General features: G+C 41.9%; 1 protein-coding gene across 1 annotated transcript in view; it reads right to left on the bottom strand.

Annotated features, from left to right (window-relative positions):
• Positions 1 to 18,909, bottom strand: part of LOC143928253 (dimethylaniline monooxygenase [N-oxide-forming] 2-like) — a 34,495-nt gene extending 15,586 nt beyond the window's left edge. The window contains exons 1-7 of the mRNA XM_077453015.1: positions 18,772 to 18,909; positions 14,767 to 14,903; positions 12,120 to 12,308; positions 8,734 to 8,908; positions 7,986 to 8,128; positions 5,249 to 5,448; positions 2,036 to 2,382 (exon numbers count right to left, since the gene is read on the bottom strand). Of these exons, the coding sequence (XP_077309141.1) occupies positions 2,036 to 2,382; positions 5,249 to 5,448; positions 7,986 to 8,128; positions 8,734 to 8,908; positions 12,120 to 12,308; positions 14,767 to 14,898 (1,186 nt within the window). The 5' untranslated portion in view covers positions 14,899 to 14,903; positions 18,772 to 18,909. The remainder of the gene's footprint in view (positions 1 to 2,035; positions 2,383 to 5,248; positions 5,449 to 7,985; positions 8,129 to 8,733; positions 8,909 to 12,119; positions 12,309 to 14,766; positions 14,904 to 18,771) is intronic.
• Between the last annotated feature and the right edge of the window lie 785 nt (positions 18,910 to 19,694).

Genomic DNA, 19,694 nt, shown 5'->3' with positions numbered 1-19,694 from the left:
ACTGCAGAGTAATGGGGGGTACTGCAGAGTATTGGGGGGTACTGCAGAGTAATGGGGGTTACTGCAGAGTAATGGGGGGTACTGCAGAGTAATGGCGGGGTACTGCAGAGTAATGGCAGGGTACTGCAGAGTATTGGGGGGTACTGCAGAGTAATGGGGGTTACTGCAGAGTAATGGGGGGTACTGAAGAGTAATGGCAGGGTACTGCAGAGTAATGGCAGGGTACTGCACTGCAGAGTAATGGCAGGGTACTGCACTGCAGAGTAATGGCAGGGTACTGCACTGCAGAGTAATGGCGGGGTACTGCACTGCAGAGTAATGGCGGGGTACTGCACTGCAGAGTAATGGCGGGGTACTGCAGAGTAATGGCGGGGTACTGCAGAGTAATGGCAGGGTACTGCACTGCAGAGTAATGGCGGGGTACTGCACTGCAGAGTAATGGCGGGGTACTGCAGAGTAATGGCGGGGTACTGCAGAGTAATGGCGGGGTACTGCAGAGTAATGGCAGGGTACTGCAGAGTATGCACTGGTATTGCAGAGTATTGGCAGGGAATTGAGGGGTTAAATTCGGTGAGGAGCGATGTGGGCACTGCAGATGCAGCCCACATCGCTGCTGACACCGATCTCTTTCCCCTCCGCTGTACCGATCGGTACAGAAAGGGGAGGGAGGAACAGGCGTCATAACATGACGCCGGTTTGTTTCCAAGTGATCACTCCGTCATTTGACGGAGCAATCACGTGGTAAACGGCCGCTATGAGCGGCCGTTTACCGTGATGCGCCGGGTCCTATGGACCCGGCGGTCACGGATGCTCTCGAGTGCGCACACCTCGGGGCACGCGAGAGCAGAATTCTGGGAGGCTGTTAATTAACGGCCTCTCTGAGTTAAACAACCGCCCTGAAGCCGTTAATCGGCAATGGGCAGTTGTTAAGTGGTTAAAGCTAGATCACTAGCTATATAGGTGAGGTGAATATAGTGGTGTATACTGCAGTCAGGGCACAGACAACAACCACTACACAGCAGCAAGATAGGAAATCAGCCAAAAACGATTGGTGTGTACTGTGTTGAAGGTACACAGAACACCCACTGCTTCAGATGCAAAGTAACACACTACAGGAGGCCGCCTTAAAGGCGGCCTTATATAGTGTGGGGCGTGCACTACACAGTCTGAGCTATGATTGGCCACAGGCAGGATGCCTGTGGCCAATCATGGCTCTCCTCGCTGCCGGCGCTGCGATTGGCCAAGCATGCGGGGTCACAGTGCATGCTTGGCCAATCATCGGACAGCAATGCACTGCGCCAACGCAGTGCATTGTGGTCCGCGCGCGCGTCACTCGAATTTTGACGCGAACGGCCAAAACGTTCGGAATTCGCCGAACGCACGAACGACCAATGTTCGAGTCGAACGTACGTTCGACTCGAACACGAAGCTCATCCCTACTCACCATACTGCGTCAATGGAGGAATAGAGTTGTCACTCTAAGACAGGACTACAGAACACCTCACCTTCACCTATCCGCTCCACCTCGCTTTGTCGTGCACAGAGAGAGCTGGAAATTATATTAACTGAGAACAGTCAGGAGAGGCAGAGGGTACAGGAAGCTATAATCTCACAAGATTTTTGTCAGGATCAGCATGTACAGTATTTTTCTTTTTTTTGTTTTGCTTATCATACGGATAATATGGATATATAACTGGCGAAGATATGTCCCTGACACTCATTTGAACTGCAGAAGTCACTTTGATTAGTGGTGAAAAGTCTTCATCACAGGACAAGTCCAGCTGACTAGTCATTAATAACTATACCATGACCTGGATTAAGGAAAACCTTCACATTCATGCCAAATACATATATTTTGCTCTTAATATTTATTTAAAAATATAGTTTATGCAGGCACCGGCAAAACAGCTTTAATACAATTTACTGATAATCCTGTTTTTTTTTTTAAATCTGACTGAATCTCATTTGAGGTATACATGTAGTGTGTTCTTTTATATGACATGATGTAAATCCCAATAGTATCTTGAACACATACCTTTAAACACTCTGGCCACCCATCGAGCCTGTAGTTCAACTGTCGGCATAATTGGTCCAAGGGGTTGTACTAATCCTAAGAAAGCAATGGTTGGTTTTTCCAAATGAATTGGGAAAACATATTTATATAAGGTTACATCATTGTCATTAAGTTTGATGAGTTTTATATCAAGAAAGGGAAATTTAGAGCTATATCCTGTAGCAAAAATAACTTCATTCACTTCAGCCATAGTGCCATCTTCAAAGGTGACAGATGTTTCTGAGAATGATGTAATGCCAGGTTTTACCTTGATTGATCCTTGCAAGATTTGACTTGGGAGATAATCATTCACCACTGGATGTTTTAACCTTTTCAGAAAAAAAAAAAAAACATAATGTGAACTAGAGGAAAGACAACTTCCTAAAGTTTGCCAATAAGACATTATTATACAGGATTTGTATAGCGCCAACAGTTAGTGCAGTCCTTTAGATATCACCATTTGTATACTTCAACAGTGTGACCCTTTGCAAAGAATCTTCTCTGCAAACTTGGTCAGTTCAGGCCAATGGTCAACTTTTTAAACACGGCAAACAGGTAAATGGTCCAAAAGAGTTTACAGACAAGAGTGGTGACACACTCTCTGCCGGAAGTGACGTCACAAAGGCTTCCCGTTGTTTATTTTTTCTGATTTGATGTAAGCAGATTTTTAATAAACTTGTTAAACTTTTACTGCCAATACTGCACTATGGATGTCTTTGTTCTCTTTGAGTGAAGGCTATACAAGACTCAACTTTACTGGAGTGAGCCTGCTTAGATCCGTGGGAAGATTCAATGGTGAGCGCATGATATTCTGATCCCAGGACCATATTTGGAGTCTCGTTTTGGCTTGGTACTGGAGGGGGTCTTTGCAGGGGCATCAGTAGGATTCCCCATCTGTTACTTGTTGAGCCCTGTTTGACCTTTTTGTTATTCCTGGAGGTGAGCGGCCAATCTATACATATTTTCCTTGGATTGATGTTTGGTCTTCTTCGATCAAGTTATAGACTTATCAGTCACTTTGTTTACAAACTGCACTTTATTTTTATTTTTATTTAAGTTTTCACTTGGACTATTTTTTGCACCTTATTTTTTAGCAGTTGCATTTGGTCTTTAGGAGTAGTATATTCACTGTTCACTCTTTGAACAAGCGCACCATTATTTTCTGTTTTTCTACTTGCATATCTAGTGTTTTGAGTACACTAAGACCCCATACACACTATTAGATTTTCTGCAGATTTTTGTCTTCAGGTTTACCAAAACCATGCAGTGCAAGGGCCTGCCTGATTGCATACAAATTGGAACTCTTAAGGTTTGACCTCATATTATATGGTTTGGGTAAATCTGAACACAAAAATCTTCATAAAAAGTGTGTATGGGGTCTAACACTCCCTTTTTTTGATGGTTTGTTGATGTTCACTTTTTAGGTTTTCACATAGTAGCGTGCAAGTTTTTCCCATATACACACCCCCATGAGGACTGCTGATGAACTTGGATCCCTCACTCCTGCACAGCCAGGCACACCAAACTTTCACAGTCAAGGAATAGTCCGTGACTTTGTTTTTGTTATTTATCAGAGGTTATTTACTTGAATGGGGATGTGAGGCTATGGGAATGCCCACTTGACTTTAGCAAAACTTCAGCAATAAGTTCAGGGACATCTTCCTATATACAGTCTATATACAGTCTCCTCTACTTTCCTCCTGCACATACTTGCAAGCTGGCTCCAGCTGGATCACTGTTAGTTGATCTGACAGGCTCTCAGTAAGATTTAACAATAGCTCTTTACAAGCAGGAACGCGAAGCCCCTTGTTGTGTAGCAAAACACAGTGATAAGCTTGTACTTTTCCTCCCGTGGCTACTGATCCCAGCACCACCTCTTCAGGCACTAACAACCCACCTTGCTGAAGCTGCCCCTTTCACTAGCCCTCCAGGATAACTCTCCACACCAGTCCTCCAGGCTGACTCTTCACCAGCCCACCCAGCTGACTTTCAGGGGATCTACTTGGGAAGGATGAAGATTTAAACACACTGCTGGCTTCAGGAAAAACTGGCTACATGTGGTAGTCCCCCTCCTTGTTAGTCCCAAGCAGTGCTGATCTACTCACATCTTGATCTTGATCTTGCACATGGCTCTAGGAAAGGCTTCCTCCCGTGTGTTATGGCAGGATTCTTCCAGCACCTGTGCTCTGCCCCAAGGCATGACAACCCCCCTCAGACTAAGGGGCACCCCTGAGGGCCACCAATAGCCTCCTCAGCACTGTATCTTCATATTCCATCTGACTACCCCTGCTGGCATGGCTCATGACCATTTATGAGGTAAGCTCTACCCCCTGACAGCCCACTACTGGGGATTGGCCGAGCCTTCACAAATATTCCAGGTAGCTCCTCCTAACCTCCTGCCCACTGGCTTTAGAACACTCTCCAATGTTCCAGAAACATGGGGAGGCACCAGAGGAGCTGTCAGGATGAGTCACCCAGCCCTGAGTCACTGAACCCTGACCCAGATTCAACAGCTTAGGCTAACTAGAATGTACCTACTCTAACATAACCTACATTATTTCTAGTACACACTGGAAGGTGCTACATTAAATAAAATGTGGGTACCTAAAGTTGATTGTAAAAAGATTTACAGCCAATTGTAATGTATATAAATAGCTTCTGTGCCACCGCAGAAGTCTCTTACTCAGATAGCTCCCTGAGCTCTGACAGGTTGCACAGTGTAAACAGGACTCGGATTAGTGAGAAAGAGATGGCTGCTGTGATCTGTCAGTGATGGCTTCTGCTTATGATAGTGAAAGCAGAGGCATACATATGAGTTCTGCTATCAGGTCCAGAGGCTGAGGGTTAGGGCATGCTGTTGTGCACAGTGACAGTGGCTGGGGAGCACTGTTTAGTGGAGGGGAGTATTCATTGCAGGAGTTTGTGCTGGTAGTTGACTGTGGGTGGGAAGTAGCTCGTTCAGAGAGTTGTACTGTCTGGTGGGAGTGTTAGAACACTATAGGAAAGGTGTAAATATTTTAAGATTGCTGCAGTGGTAAAATGGTCTGACTTTTTATTATATTATTGAACACATGTAGTATATACTGTATGATGTGACTCATGAAAATCAATGTAATTGTAATCTTACACTGAAGATAAAATAATTCAGCTACTGCATTTTTTGCCTTATACAGGGGAATGTATTCTTAAATCTACCTGAATTTAGGTTCCAAGCCCAAGTTTGAATGGTCAAACCACCCACTCATAATCTTCTCAGTTATCTTGGCAGCAAGCATATTTGGCAGTAGGTTTTTGATCCACACAGCGCAGCGTCTTGACATTGTCATGTCAATGGGAAAACCACCACGAGAAATACGGCTGACCACCCAGGATCCATGTCTGGTACTTAGGTAAACCTAAGGAATATAATATTGAATAAGCCATTGCAGATACACTGTAATAATTTAGAATTAACATTTTTACTGCTTTTTGCATTAGAATTTTCATTTGAGGACCAGTACCAACAAACCTAAAATTCCCAAACAGTTAAATCAAATGTAATGAAGATAGGCTACAACTAGGGATGAAATTTCATTTCAGTCTGAACACAGGGTGGGGGCTCAGGGGACTAGGGATGGGCTTTATGTTTGGGTCAAACATGAGTTTGACTCAAACATTGGCTGTTCGCCGAATAGCGAATAATTTGGGGTTTTCACAACAAATTCAAAAGCCATGAAACACCTTATAAAAGTCTATGGGAAAAACCAAAAGTGCTAATTTTAAAGGTTAATATGCAAGTTATTGTCATAAAAAGTGTTTGGGGACCTAGATCCTGCGTCAGGGGACATGTTGAGGTGGATCGTCTGGAGGACAAAGCAGAGAAGAAGAAGCCGGAGGAAGATGCCAGACGAGAAGACCAGAGGAAGAAGCAGAGGAAGAAGAGGGGAAGAACAATATGGAGGAAGAAGAAGAACACCGAAGGAAGACCAGAAGAAGATGGAAGAAGAAGCGGGGAAAGAAGAAGACATTAATAAACGAATTGTCAAAAAACATCTATTGTCTTTTTTAACATTTTTGAGACTTTTTGTGAAATGGTAGGGGTACATTTTTACCCCATTACCAATTCACATGGGGGGCAAGTTCTGGGAGTCCCCTTGTTAAAGGGGCTTCCAGATTCCGATAAGCCCCCCGCTCCCGCATACCCCCACAACCACCGGGCAAGGGTTGTGGGGATGAGGCCCTTCTCCCCATCAACATGGGGACAAGGTGCTTTGGGGGCTACCCCAAAGCACCCTCCCAATGTTGAGGGCATGTGGCCTAGTACGGTTAAGGAGGGGAGTTTCTCTTTTGTCCCCTCCTCTTTTCCTGCGGTCTGCCAGGTTGCCTGCTCAGATAAGGGTCTGGTATGGATTTTTTGGGGGGGACCCACACCATGTTTTTTTCATTTTGGCATGGGGTTCCCCTTAAAATCCATACCAAGCCTAAAGGGTCTCATATGTATTTTGAGGGGGGCCCCCATGCCATTTTTTTTTAATTTTGGCACGGGGTTCCCCCTAATATCCATACCAGACCTGAAGGCCCTGGTATGGAATTTGGGGGGACCTCCACATATTTTTTTTAAATTTTGATTCAGGGTTTCCCTGTGGGGGAATCCCATGCCGTTTTTTATTTTTTAATGGCTTCTATGTGTATTTCCGGGACCAACAATTCATTATAGCCTTGAGTAGTCTTAAATGACTTTTTTCCTTTAGAAATGTAATTTTGCTTTCAGACTGTTTAAGCATTATTAAAATTACTGCTCCTGAAAAAACTGACTTTTTTTGCATTGATACATGTCCCCTGAGGCAGGACCCAGGTCCCCAAACACTTTTTATGACAACAACTTGCATATAAGCCTTTAAAATTAGCACTTTTGATTATTCATGTTCGTGTCCCGTAGACTTTAACGGTGTTTGTGTGTTCAAACTAATTTTTTGCCTGTTCGCATGTTCTGGATGTGAACCGAACCGGGGGGTGTTCGGCTCATATGGCCTGGTATACTTCAGAAGGGGAGCCACATGAAAGCCCCCCTTTCCTGGCCTTCCAGGCTGCAGATAAGGGTCTGGTATAGGTTTGGAGGGGCGCTCACACTCATTTTTATGGTATGGAATTTAGGGAACCCCACACCATTTTTTTTGTGTGTATGGTGGTCCCCCTTGAAATTCATGTCAGATCATTATCTTGAATAAAAGTTTATGGTATAAATGAAGGGAAGCCACTGCTGCTTTATTTACAAAGATAAGAGGCAGAAGCTGCCATTTACCAGCAATTTAAACTGCATTTTCTTTGTAAATATCAGTTTAGTTGTAGGTTGTATACATCGTACAGATACACCGCTTCACAGCCAGGTTAAGGACATCCCCCAGGTATGTTATTTAAAGGAATTTTGCATTTTTAATGTTACTTTTTAAGTGTTATTCAAATTGATACTCACTGCCAAATCAAATATTTTCTAATGTTTTTTGCATTTTTTTGCTCTGGCACATTTTCCCCAGGGTCCAGCCCCTCTCTAATGATTTCTTTAACAATTCCTTGCCTATTAGCCTAGAAAATGTCAGTACCATTTTATTTTTAACATTTGGTTTCAATTGACTTCAATTAGGTTTAGATTTTGTAACCGAATGTAATATAAGAGCATATATTCCTGTAAACTTTGAATGCATTTAATAAGCTACACTAAAAAAATAAGAGAAAACCTGAAAGAACTAGTGTGTTCTAGTAGTCACTGCCCCTATTTTGCAATCAACCACAAAACAATGTGCAGCTGATCCTTACACCATTGTAAGCACAGATCTGTAGTGTCACAGAAACTTAAAATCCAATCTTTGCCATAAAAGATATTACAAAAAAAAATAAAAAATTAAAAGAAAGGGCATGAGCTGTTTAAAACAAGTAGGATAAGCAAAATGGAAACCTGTTTTGCAGAGTGACTAAGTTCCACTGATATATCTCCAGCTGAATTTCCAGTGCCTACAACTAAAACTGTCCTCCCATGATATTTTTCACTTGTTTTATAGAAACGACTGTGAATGTAGTTGCCTTTGAAATGTTCTATACCTGCAGAGAAAAACAAATATTCTGACAATAGAATGGCTTGTTAAGACACAACTCAAACCGAAAGTTTTTTTGTTCTTAATAAAGCAGCGTTTTTTTACTGTGTATATATTATTTTTAGAACAAGCTGAGCTAGGATGATTAATAACAGCTAAAATGTGATCTTTGAAAATACTTTAAAGCTTCCCTTTAAATTCAAATTTCTTTACTTCCCTTTTCAGTAAAGATTAATACTACGGTCGATTAATGTCAGGAGCTCTTCTCTTTGTTGAGTGACTCCAGTCCACTTATATAACCCCTTTGACACAACTATGCTCTAATTGTAAGTTATTGTCAGTGTATCACGTGTATACTTCTACATGCGTATATATATATGGAAATTGCCTTTCTTACTTTCTTAAATAAAAAATAAAAAAATAAAAAAATACATTCTTAGTTGCCTTGGTGTCAACGCCATGGTGCAGATTAATTGACAAGTAGTAAAATACATCAGTTTTTACAAAGCCCAAGTTTCACCTTGTTTTTGAAATGCTCATTTGATAATGTAGTTTTCAGATTACTCTATACCTTGTATAATTCAGAATTTTATGTGTATTTGTAAAACTCACCTGGAAAACTGTTTAGTGGCATGTAAGGGTCGTTATAATGTCCATTGCCGACAATTACAGCATTAAAAATCATAACTTTCCTTTTCACATTTTCATTGTCGTGTGTTTCAATTTCAACATCCCATTGTGCGCTAGTAGTAAAATCCTCACTTTGCTTCACACTACAAACTTCAGTCTGCATGGAATCAGAAAACATGAAGAAATATAATTAACTTACAGATGCTGGTTAAAGTAATGCACCCCCTAGAAATCCACTGGTAGTCTGGGCCTATTTCCACCTCTTAGCACACACACAGCCAGGCACACAGAATTTTCCATACTTTTTCTGGCTCAAGAATCAGTCTAGGATTTTTTTTGTGTTTTTTATTGGGGAACAATGAACTTGGATAGGGGTATGGGATACCCCGGAACTGTAGAACTTGAACAAATTGAGGACTACAAATTTATTGGCTGCACTTGTCCGGTTCTTGACAAAAGTCTTATACACCTTCAGCTGCACCTGAACGATATTGCACCCCTGCTTAGCTGCACTGGCACACTTTAGGCTGTACTTCCCCCAGCAACTGTTCCTTAGAATCTCTATGCCACCTGTAATCTGTGTTCCTCCCAAAGACTAAAGCACTATAGAGTACTGTTTCAGCCACTGGATCATAGCTTGCCTTCTGCTGATATCCACCAGGCTCTTTCCCCGTGAAGGAGATGAAGACTCCCTGGGCTCCCCCCGACAGCTTCCTTCCCTGCCCTCCTTCCGTGAGCTCTCTTCTGACCCCTTGGATTACTGGGATGCTCTCTAAATGGGCCCTCCAGCTAAGCCCAACTACTACCCCAGTGTCTTACAACTGGCTTTTGCCCTCAGAGGCAAGGCCTTACACCAGCATGCTACAATTTCCCCTGACAGACTATTTATGGGCTCTTCCCCTGCCTTCTGGGCACACCTTTCCAGGAATTTGTGGAAGTTCCATAAATATTCAGACTGCACCCTCTGCTCTCCCTCCCACTACTTTCCTGAATTTTCTAAAATACAGGGGTAAGTAGCAAAGCAGCAGCCTGTGAAACCCTGAGCAGCCCTAACCAATCAACCCATACTCTGTCGATTACAGTGGAACCAAACTAAGTTTACTTTACATCCTTTCCTAAACCCAGGAGGGTGCTACATTAATAAAACTGCAGTTTTTTTTATAGAGACATTTTTGGAATTTTCACTAAGAGGAAGACATAACCTTTAATTTTAGGTTTTTCTTTACTAAATAATAAAACATGGGAAATATCTTTTCAGGTCAATAGACCTTTACTAGGGTCAGGTATTTAAAGTTCAAAGAGCTTTGTATGACTCTGTAGTGTTAAATAAGTTCTATGTTACGTATGCACAAAAGAAAAATAATCAATAAAAAGTATACTAAAAAGAAGGGGAAAAAAAAAGAGCACTAAAGACATTAATGGGCCCAGAGCCAGGACTTTCTTAGTAAGCTCCTGTAATTAGGAATGCATAGTATTTTTCTGAATTATTTTATTTTAAAAAGACATTATTAGATTCTGTATGTATTTTATTTTAGATAGATTTTTTTTTTAAAATAAGCATTTAGGGCCCATTCACACTAGGAAATACATTGGAATCACACAGGAACAGTTCTGTGCAGTCCGATCAATTTCAGCTCATTCATTTTGCATGCGCTACTTTATGAAATGCACTACAACAGGATCGCATGGTACTTTTGTACCATGCAATCCGGTGCAGGCTTCCGCACTGCATTTGCGACCTGCATTTGGAGTGTCTGTAATTTTGTTGCAGGTTGCAAGGGCAGCGCGATTGGAATGCATTGCCGGAGACCACACGGGAACACGGGTTTCCCGCTACTGCTTTCTAGTGTGAACAGGCCCTTACTGTTTTATTTACCTGCTGACAAGATACAGTACATAATGTAATGCTACAATCGGGACTATATTGCTATACTTGATTGTGGCCTCCTGTAACATCATGCCTTACTGCTCATTCCATATAAATCCTCCTAGGAGTGACCAGGTTAAAGACAGGGTATGATGCAAAAACACAAAACAGGGTTTCTTTGTATTTGTAAATTCTGCTGTAAGCACTGTGTGTGATCTGCATATCTGCAGATTATTGCCTTCATCTTCATGCTCCCTCTGTATGTGACCTATACATTAACCCCTTTACTTCCTGATCCTTCTGTTTATGACATGTACATTTAATGTACAGGACCCCGAAATCCAATCAACGCCCTTAGAAAGCCTGAAGGCGGTGATTGGGTTTCGGGGTCCTGTTCAAGCCTAGACTGCCAAAAAGGCTCACACATGTGGTATCCCTGTACTCAGGAGAAGCAGTAGAATGTAATTTCACATATTTTTTTCATGGCATGTTTGAGCAATATATCATTTAGTCACAACATTGTGAAAAAAAAATGTCTTGTAATTTTCCCGAAACTTGTGGCAAAATATAAAATATTCCATGGACTCAACATGCCTCTCAGCAAAGATGCCAGATATCAGGCCAGGTGCCTCTCAGCAAATAGCTTGGGGTATCTACTTTCCAAAATGGGGTAATTTGGGGGGGGGGGTGGTTGTGCTATCTGGACATCTTATGGCCTCCGAAACTGTAATAGGTAGTGAGGAGTGAAATCAAAAATGTACGCCCTTAAAATTCCTGAAGGCGGTAATTGGTTTTCGGGGTCCTGTACGCGGCTAGACTGCCAAAAAGTCTCACTCATGGGGTATCGCCCTACTCAGGAGAAGAAGCAGAATGTATTTTGTAATTTCAAATCCGCCCATGGCATGTTTGAGCTATATATCATTTCAGTGACAACTTTGTGTAAAAATGTATTTTTTTTTACATTTTTTAATCACTTGTGACAAAAAAAAAAGATTCAATGTGCTCAACAAGCCTCTCAGCAAATTCCTTGGGTTGTCTAATTTCCAAAATGGGGTCATTTGGGGGGGATATTGTACTGCCCTGCCATTTAACACCTCAAGAAATGAGGCAATCATAAACTAAAAGCTGCATAAATTCCAGAAAATGTACCCTAGTTTGTAGACGCTATAACTTTTGCACAAACCAATAAATATACGCTTATTGAATTGTTTTTTTGGGGGGTTTTTTACCCGAGACATGTGGCTGAATGCTTTTTGGCCTAAATGCATGACTAAATGTATGACTAAAAAATTTTTTATTGTATTTTTTTATAGAAAAAAATAGAAAATATAATTTTTTTTTTTGTTTATATTGCAAAAAAATAAAAACTGCAGAGGTGATCAAACACCACTAAAAGAAAGTTCTATTTGTGGGAAAAAAAAGGACGCAAATTTTGTTTGGGTACAGCATTGCATGACCACGCAATTACCAGTTATAGTAATCTATCTAATGATAGACTTACCTGAAACTGAATATATTTCAGCAGATTAAAGTGTTCTGCATACAAGTGAAGGTATTCTAAGATCTTTGAATGATGAAGATATACAGGGAAGTCCTCTGGCATTGGAAAGTCACTGTAGCACATCATCTCTTTGGAGGTATTCGTAAACACAGACTGGTAGATACTGGCTCTTCCTTCTTCTACTGTTTCCTATTAAGCATATGGAATTTTATAAATCAGAATATCATTAATAGCATCTGCCTGCATTACCACATGACCACCAACCAAATTCACTATACAGAATTAGAAATGGTATTTTACTAGAATGGCTTAATTTGATTGGTTGCAACATGAGCTGTTCTTATTTTAATGTGATTATAACAGTTCTGTTTTTTTTTTTTAAAAACAAAAATGCCATACTTACCTGCTCTGTTCAATGGTTTTGCACAAATCAACCTGAACTTCCTCTTCTGGGGTCCCCTGCTGGCGCTTCTGGCTCCTCCTATTCTATGAGTGCCCCCATAGAAAGTCGTTTGCTATGGGGGCACATGTGTGGGCTTGCTCCCAAGCCAGGCTATGTGGTCCATTGACACACCCCCGCTCCCTCCTCATAGGATTTGATTGACAGCAGAAAGGGCCAATGGCTGCTGCCTCCATGTTCAGTGTGGAGAGAGTGTTCACGGGCACAGCTCTGGCTCAGGTAAGTATTTAAGGGGGCTGGGGGGAAAACTGATCACAAAAGGTTTTTTACCTTAATGTAGAGACTTTTTCACCATAATGCAACCATTTTTAAACACTTGAGAAAAGGAAATCAACAACATTGGTAACTATATACTTATGCAGAACTTACTGATGATTTAAGTCAGTGCTCTCCGATCTGTGGCCCAGGGGCCAGATGCGGCCCTTTGCTTGCATTTATCTGAGACTTTATTCTGCTCACTGACATCAACAATGCAGAATAATTCCTGCCTCTGACAAACAATGGGCACTATTTCTCCCTTTGACACCAACAATGGGGTACTATGGGAAACTGTTTACTCCCACTGATGCCAGCAAAATATTCTATTCCCGCAGGCCACTGTCTGGCCCACCTAAAGTCTGAAGGACAGTAAACTGGCCCTTTGTTTAGAAAGTTTGGAGAACCCTGATTTAAATTTTAGGAGCTTCTGCTCTCACTATTTACAAATGCAAGAAAAGACCAGAGACAGGCAAGTTATCTGGATCTGAATTAGCAAGTTTCTTTATTGACCTTCATGCAGCTGTGTGCATGGGTTCATAGAAGACAATACACCTGTGTTAAAAAAAATGGCAATCCAAGTCTGGGCCTCACAAGCTGTCAATTAGTACAAATTACTCACCAATCACTTGCTGCAAGTTGCTCAAAACTAACATGTCTGTAGTTTGTGTAGCCCCCTGTTCCTAAAAATGGGGCTATAGTGTAAATTTATTTTTTGGCTGTTCTGTAAACAGCTCAGATTTTATGTATATTTGGTTCTGTTCTAAACTTCACTGTGTTCTGCATTCCCCACTGTTGCCAGTAGGTGTCATTGGTACCACAGGACAGTGTCAGAATTACAACTAGGTTGAGCTGTAATGAATATTCTTTTTCCGGAAACAGACCAGTAGGAGGTTCCTGGCCACTGTGCATTCTAAGAAGGGGTATTTTTTGGGCAGATGCCATGTGCTCTAGTCAGTTTGCTACATCGGGCCCTTCTGGCCTGAGGCTGTGCTGCTGCATCTTCTGCAGTAGGCCCAGAAGCCTGTCTGGGGCCTACTAATCCTGAGGTGGTCCTTAGGCTGTCTTGCCTATATGGAGGAAGCCGAGCCAAGCTGAGGAGATCCAGGGGAGGACCCTTGCTGGAGAGAGCTAGGATGAAGGCTGGTCTCTCAGAAGGGCCTGGTGACTCATTTGGAGTCATATATCTAAACTACCCTTACAGTACCGCTGGGTCGGCATAAAGGTTCTGGTACTGTTAAGCTGTTCTACAATCTAAACAAGGTAACTAGCTCCTGGCTGCTAAGTCTGTGAGAAGGACTTATCCAAGAGTGCTCCTGGCTGCCAAGTCTGTGAGAGAGACTTATCGAGGTATTCAAGGTATTCTATTCAACTTCCGATTATAGCCATGGACTCAACCTTGAAGTGAATGTAAGCCCACTCCCTGTAGCTGGAGGTACCCAGTAGACCCAGGGGGGCACTACATATGCAACGAATGACTTCTAGAACATTTGACACATAGACACATGCCCATGTTGTAAATATTAACAAATAATGATAAGGAATAAATGATTATTATCACTATTGTGGAAACAAGAGTGCGCAGATGTAGAAAGTAGCCTTCCCCAAACGAATTTTCAAGCAACTATGATTCTTTTTCAGAGGGTGTGTTTATTGTATCCTAGCAACAGATGACAAATTCAGTAGAAAAATTGTGTTAATGGCAGGTTAAAATTAAGAACAAAAAGATAATGATTGCAGCAACCACATCTAAGAACTGGGGAACTGCCATCGATGATTGTTCTTAGGTTTAGATACGCTTTACCTTTCATAAAATTCTTGCCAATGATCTAAAAAACATACTTGATTTAATTAGAACATTCCTAAACAAATTAAAGCAAGTGAGATGGTCATTAGACACGTATAATCATACAGAATATTATATTAACTTACAGAGTATTTCCAGAGTCCTCCAATATCATCACTTTTTTCAAAACATGTAGGATCCAGGCCTTCTTCCAGACAACATTTGATGGCTGCAAGTCCACTGCAACCTGCACCAATTATAGCCACTTTCACAGCCATTGTTACTGAAACATCAAAAATCACAGTTGTATTTGTTATAATTAGTACATAAGCTAGTTAGAATATGGAATCTTTTAGCGCCTCTCCATGCCTATACAATCTATTGCAATCCTATTGTAGTCCTATCACATTTTTATTTTGGGCAGTATTGTGTTAAGGCAGTGAAGCGTGTTGCATTAAGGCAGCCTTTTTTGGAAGTGGTTGATAATGCCAAGCAACACAATGGAAACAAGAACTCCCCCTTTTTTTGCCATGGACACTGTTGGGTACTGCAGTGCCCCACAGCACCTGTCACCACTCGTTTAGAATGACAACACATTTCATCACACAGAGTGGCAAGGATTGCCTGGCATTTGTATATGCGAATGTGCAAGCCCCACTTGTCTCAGCTTGGGTGAAGGGCACACTGTGGTGCCTCCTTCTTAGGTACAGAGGACCTTGTCCTGGCACTGCTTGTTGCTGCCTGCCAGGCTCCATTCTGATCAAAGGTCTACATAACTTTGGGGAATTCTAATAGCTGGGCACCAGAGAAACAGTGTCAGGCTGATATAATCGGCTACAGCAGTGCCAGAAGCAGTGTACAACTAAATGAGGCCTGTAGCAAACATCTGGCACAGCAGAACCTACTGTTCATGCCCAGTAGCACAGCCATATTAGGAAAGACAAACTTATTCTGCAAAATAGGATCAGGAATGGGCTAGCACAGTGATTTGTGGTTCTGTTATTGAGAAGGAAAAAAAAATCACATTGCCCATGCTGGTTCCAGAATTCGTAAAAAATGTTTTTTTTTTATGATGTGGTGATTTTGAAGTGAGCAGGGAATGTTTTCTTTGTTTTCAAAGCAAGGTTTGGATAAAGGTGAATGGATTGTTTGTTTGGGGTGGCGGAAACAGGGGGAAAGAGCAAGCTTGAGCTCTCTTTTTGGATTGTTCTTTGAATATGTCTACTCGCAAAAGTGATGTTTTGTTGAATGGGAAAAATATGAATGTGTTTGTTGGTGCAGTGGCAGAGACTGAAACGTGCACATCAGTGCAGTGGCAGAGAGAGAAGACGTATGCATTGATGCAGTGGCAAAGAGTGCAGATGTACATGGCTCTAAAGTGAGGAAGCGCACGTTGTAGTATTGTAAGTTAGATAATTGGCTTATAAAAACTCAAGTAGGCTCCAAAACTATATTTACTTGAAAGCAGAGTATCTATAAAATAAAAAGATGTTGGATTCAAAATTTGAATGCCACAGAACTACACTGGCAACTATTCTCTATTCTAATTGGCCAGAGTTGGATCTGCTCTATGTTACATTTGGGGGAAAATGCTGAAATCCCTAATAAGAATATGAGAGTGATCCCTTCTGTGATACATGTGTTAATGCACCACAATGGACCACATTGGTGCAAATCTGCCCTAAGGGGTTTATTAAAATAAACCAATAAAAGAAGCAGAGTGCAGAGTAGTACCATTAACAGCCCATTAATATACATTTTGTAATGGTCTGGCTTTAGGCCCCTTTCACGCGGCTGTCCAATCAGGTCCACCTGTCAGTTTTTCAGGCAAACCTGATCGGACCCTGCATTTTCCCGTTTATGGAGCGATAGATGTCAGTAGACACATGTCAGCTGACAACCCCCCTGCCACCCGATCCCTTCCTGTCTGCCAAAAACAGATAGGTGGTGGTCCTATTTTCTATCGGCACAGAGGATCGGATAGAATGACATCAGATAGAACCAGACAGGCGGTTTGTTTCTATCTGATTGCCCCATAGAGGAGAGTGGGACTGTGTCCATGTCCTCCGTCTGCTCAGCGGGGATCAGCGGAGAGCGCCTGATTGACAGGGGCCTCAGAAAGTTGCTAGTTGTGATTATCAGCACTGTACACTGTGCAATTTGCTCCTTTTACTCATTGAATAAATCAACTGTATGCTAATGTAACTTTACTCAACTCCTCTTCTTGCATTGATAGTTGGTGAGAAGAATGGCCTTCTCATTGGTAGTCAGTGGTGTGCTTACTTCCATTAGTGAGAGAAGGACCCTCCTAGGGCTTGTGTAGACAGACTTTAGACTCAGAAGTTAGTCAAATGCATTATGCTTTGTCTCTCTTTTGAGTTGTTTTAATTTGTTTTTCATTTGTTCAATGAGTTGCTGTAAGCTGCTTCTGAGTTGCATCAAACTTCTTTGTAGGTGCAATCAACTTGTATGTGGAAGAAACCATTTCTCAAACAAAAGCAATGTATACATGAGCCCTTATGTTGGTGGTCGGTAAGAGAATGCTCCCCTTACATGGATAGGGAGAAGAATGGCCTTTAGATTGGTAATCAGGGGGAAGAATGGTCCTAACGTTGGTAGTCAGTGGGGAGAATGACCTATAAAATGATGGTTAGTGAGAAGAATGCCACCTTACAATAATTATTGGTGTCATTGGTTACTGACTGTTACTGACTAAGAAGGGATGGTACAGTGTATCCCCTTATTTGTGATGTTTTGTTTGCACCAGAGCTATGCAGGTACCATCAATTATTACTAATAGGTCACAAAAAATGATCAATTATCATGAGCTGTTGAAGTACCTCTGGAGATCTCTTGCAGGGTGAGAAAGCCATATACTTGCAAACCACTATAGTAATCCTTCCAACTTTACAGAGGTTTTCATCCCCACAATTCTCAACTCTATTATTAGTTCAATATACACTAGGCTGATAGAGTCTGCTGGTGTGGATTTTGTGATATTTAAGTATGACTGCTGATGAGAGTGTATGGGCCAGTTCAGGGGTCCCCAACACCCAGGTTGCAGACCAGTGCCAGTCTGTGGCCTGTTGATGACGAGGCCGCACAGCAGGAGATGAGCGGTGACCATGGTCCGCACAGAGCTATCACAGACAGCGGTTGCCACTTACCTCCTGCTGTGCAGCCATGCCTGTGTGTCCTCTCACAGCTCCACTGCCCACCCTGCCGATTATGCCATCCAGCCAGCAGGGCAGGGGGCAGGAGGAGCTGCAGATTGGAGTGGAGAGCACCTACCAACCCACTGTCCTGGTGATAGGATGACATTGTCAAGCGGGCGGGGGAGTCGGGAGAGGATACACAGACTGATCACAGCTTCTGGCCTTCCAAAAGTAGGAGACCTGTGAAGGGGAGGCAGAGACTAGAATAGGGAAGAGTGATATTAGAAGTGGGGGGGGGGCAGACTGCAGGGGCACTGTGCTAATTCATATAAAGAATGTGCTTATGTTAGTGCAATATGTGTAAATATTTGCTACAGTCTTGCCAGGAGACACTGTATATGATTAAAGTAATTTTGGCACAATTGTAATATTCTTACAGCATACTGAGTACTTAGGTTTACAACACAAAAAAACAAGGAACAGTCTGACAAACATTTCAAGTCTCAACACTTCTACATTATATGTAAGGACATATTAGCTGCTCGGTTTCTTTACTGCCATTGTGCAGTTTGCATGGAATGTGCTTAAGAAGAATAGATGTACAAAAAAAATATTCAAGGCTCAATAGATCACATTTCTCTGTGTATGCCAAGAAAAGGATTACAGATCTCTTAGGAAGAAAAGTTTTGGAGACTGCTTGCGTGCTATACCTATAAAATATTTTTCAAATATTGGTATTGATATATCAGGGCAAGTATAACGTGTATACCATGTTAACTTAAATTTCTGCTTCATTGTTAGGTGTGAAAAATAATACAAACATGCTTTTAAATGACAGTGGAATTCTAAAACGAATGTAGTCATTGTTTTGCATTTGCAGACATTCATCACACTCAGCAAATTGAAGTATGTTCTTAAACAATGAAATGTACAAAAGCTTGCACAGATGGTATACGATTGTAAACCTGGCCTTAAGATAATTGAATCTTATCGTACCTTTCTAGTGCTTGGTAGAGTATGTCAACATTTTCTCCAAAGAATATAATGTAGTATGACACAGAATAAAACAAGAAGTGGTTTAGAATGATCTTTAAACTCTGCCCTGTAGGAGGATCCGGGTGTGCCAAATCACTTTAGACTTAAAGCTGAAGAGCTAAACACACCACTGCAATACAGATATGTAAATTGTCTCCACTGTTGCTGCTGTCTCCTGTTCATTCATTTTCAATGCTGACGCTGCTGAGAAAGGGACTGGGTAATATCTGTCCTCAGTCCCTTTCTCTGTCTCAAAGGGTAGATGTCAGGGGTCCCCGCCCTACCAATATTGTTCACTGCCTCAATCCCCCCTCCCAAAAAAAAACATTGTGAAAAAATTCAAAATAAGTAAAATTGTAAAAAAATAAATACAGAAAAATAAAAGAAACTACTGACACAGTCCACTGCCCTACTGACACCATCCAATGTATGAAACATTTTTCCCACTGGCCACATATTTTTGTGCCCACTGATTTTAAAGAGGAAGTAAACCCTGATGAGTTTACTTCCTCTTTCATTCCCTGCAAAGGTAAAGCATAATGGACTACTATGCATCGCATAGTAGTCCATTATGTGTCACTTACCTGACACAGGAGCCAGCGAAGTCACCGCTGTCCCCTGTAGTACGGCGCATCAATCTTCTCGATGGGTCTTGCCGCTCCGCCGCTGTCATTCGGCAAAGCCGCGATGACGTCACTCCCGTGCATGTGCACGGGAACCGCCACTCGCACCATATCGCCGTTGACCGCGGCTCTCTCAGTGCGCCTGCGCGCCACTGTCTACTGCGCATGCGTATGAGTATACCCTGCTTATATTTTGACCTTATCCCTTGTAAATGGATGCACTTTTTAACGCAAATGGATTAACTTCAAGTTTCCTAATTT

The sequence above is a fragment of the Lithobates pipiens genome, unplaced genomic scaffold (genome assembly GCF_037356315.1).
Source record: "Lithobates pipiens isolate NorthernLeopardFrog02 unplaced genomic scaffold, aLitPip1_a1.2 Scaffold_23, whole genome shotgun sequence".
NCBI classification, from domain to species: Eukaryota; Metazoa; Chordata; class Amphibia; order Anura; family Ranidae; genus Lithobates; species Lithobates pipiens.
This window is presented reverse-complemented; position numbering and strand designations above follow the sequence as displayed.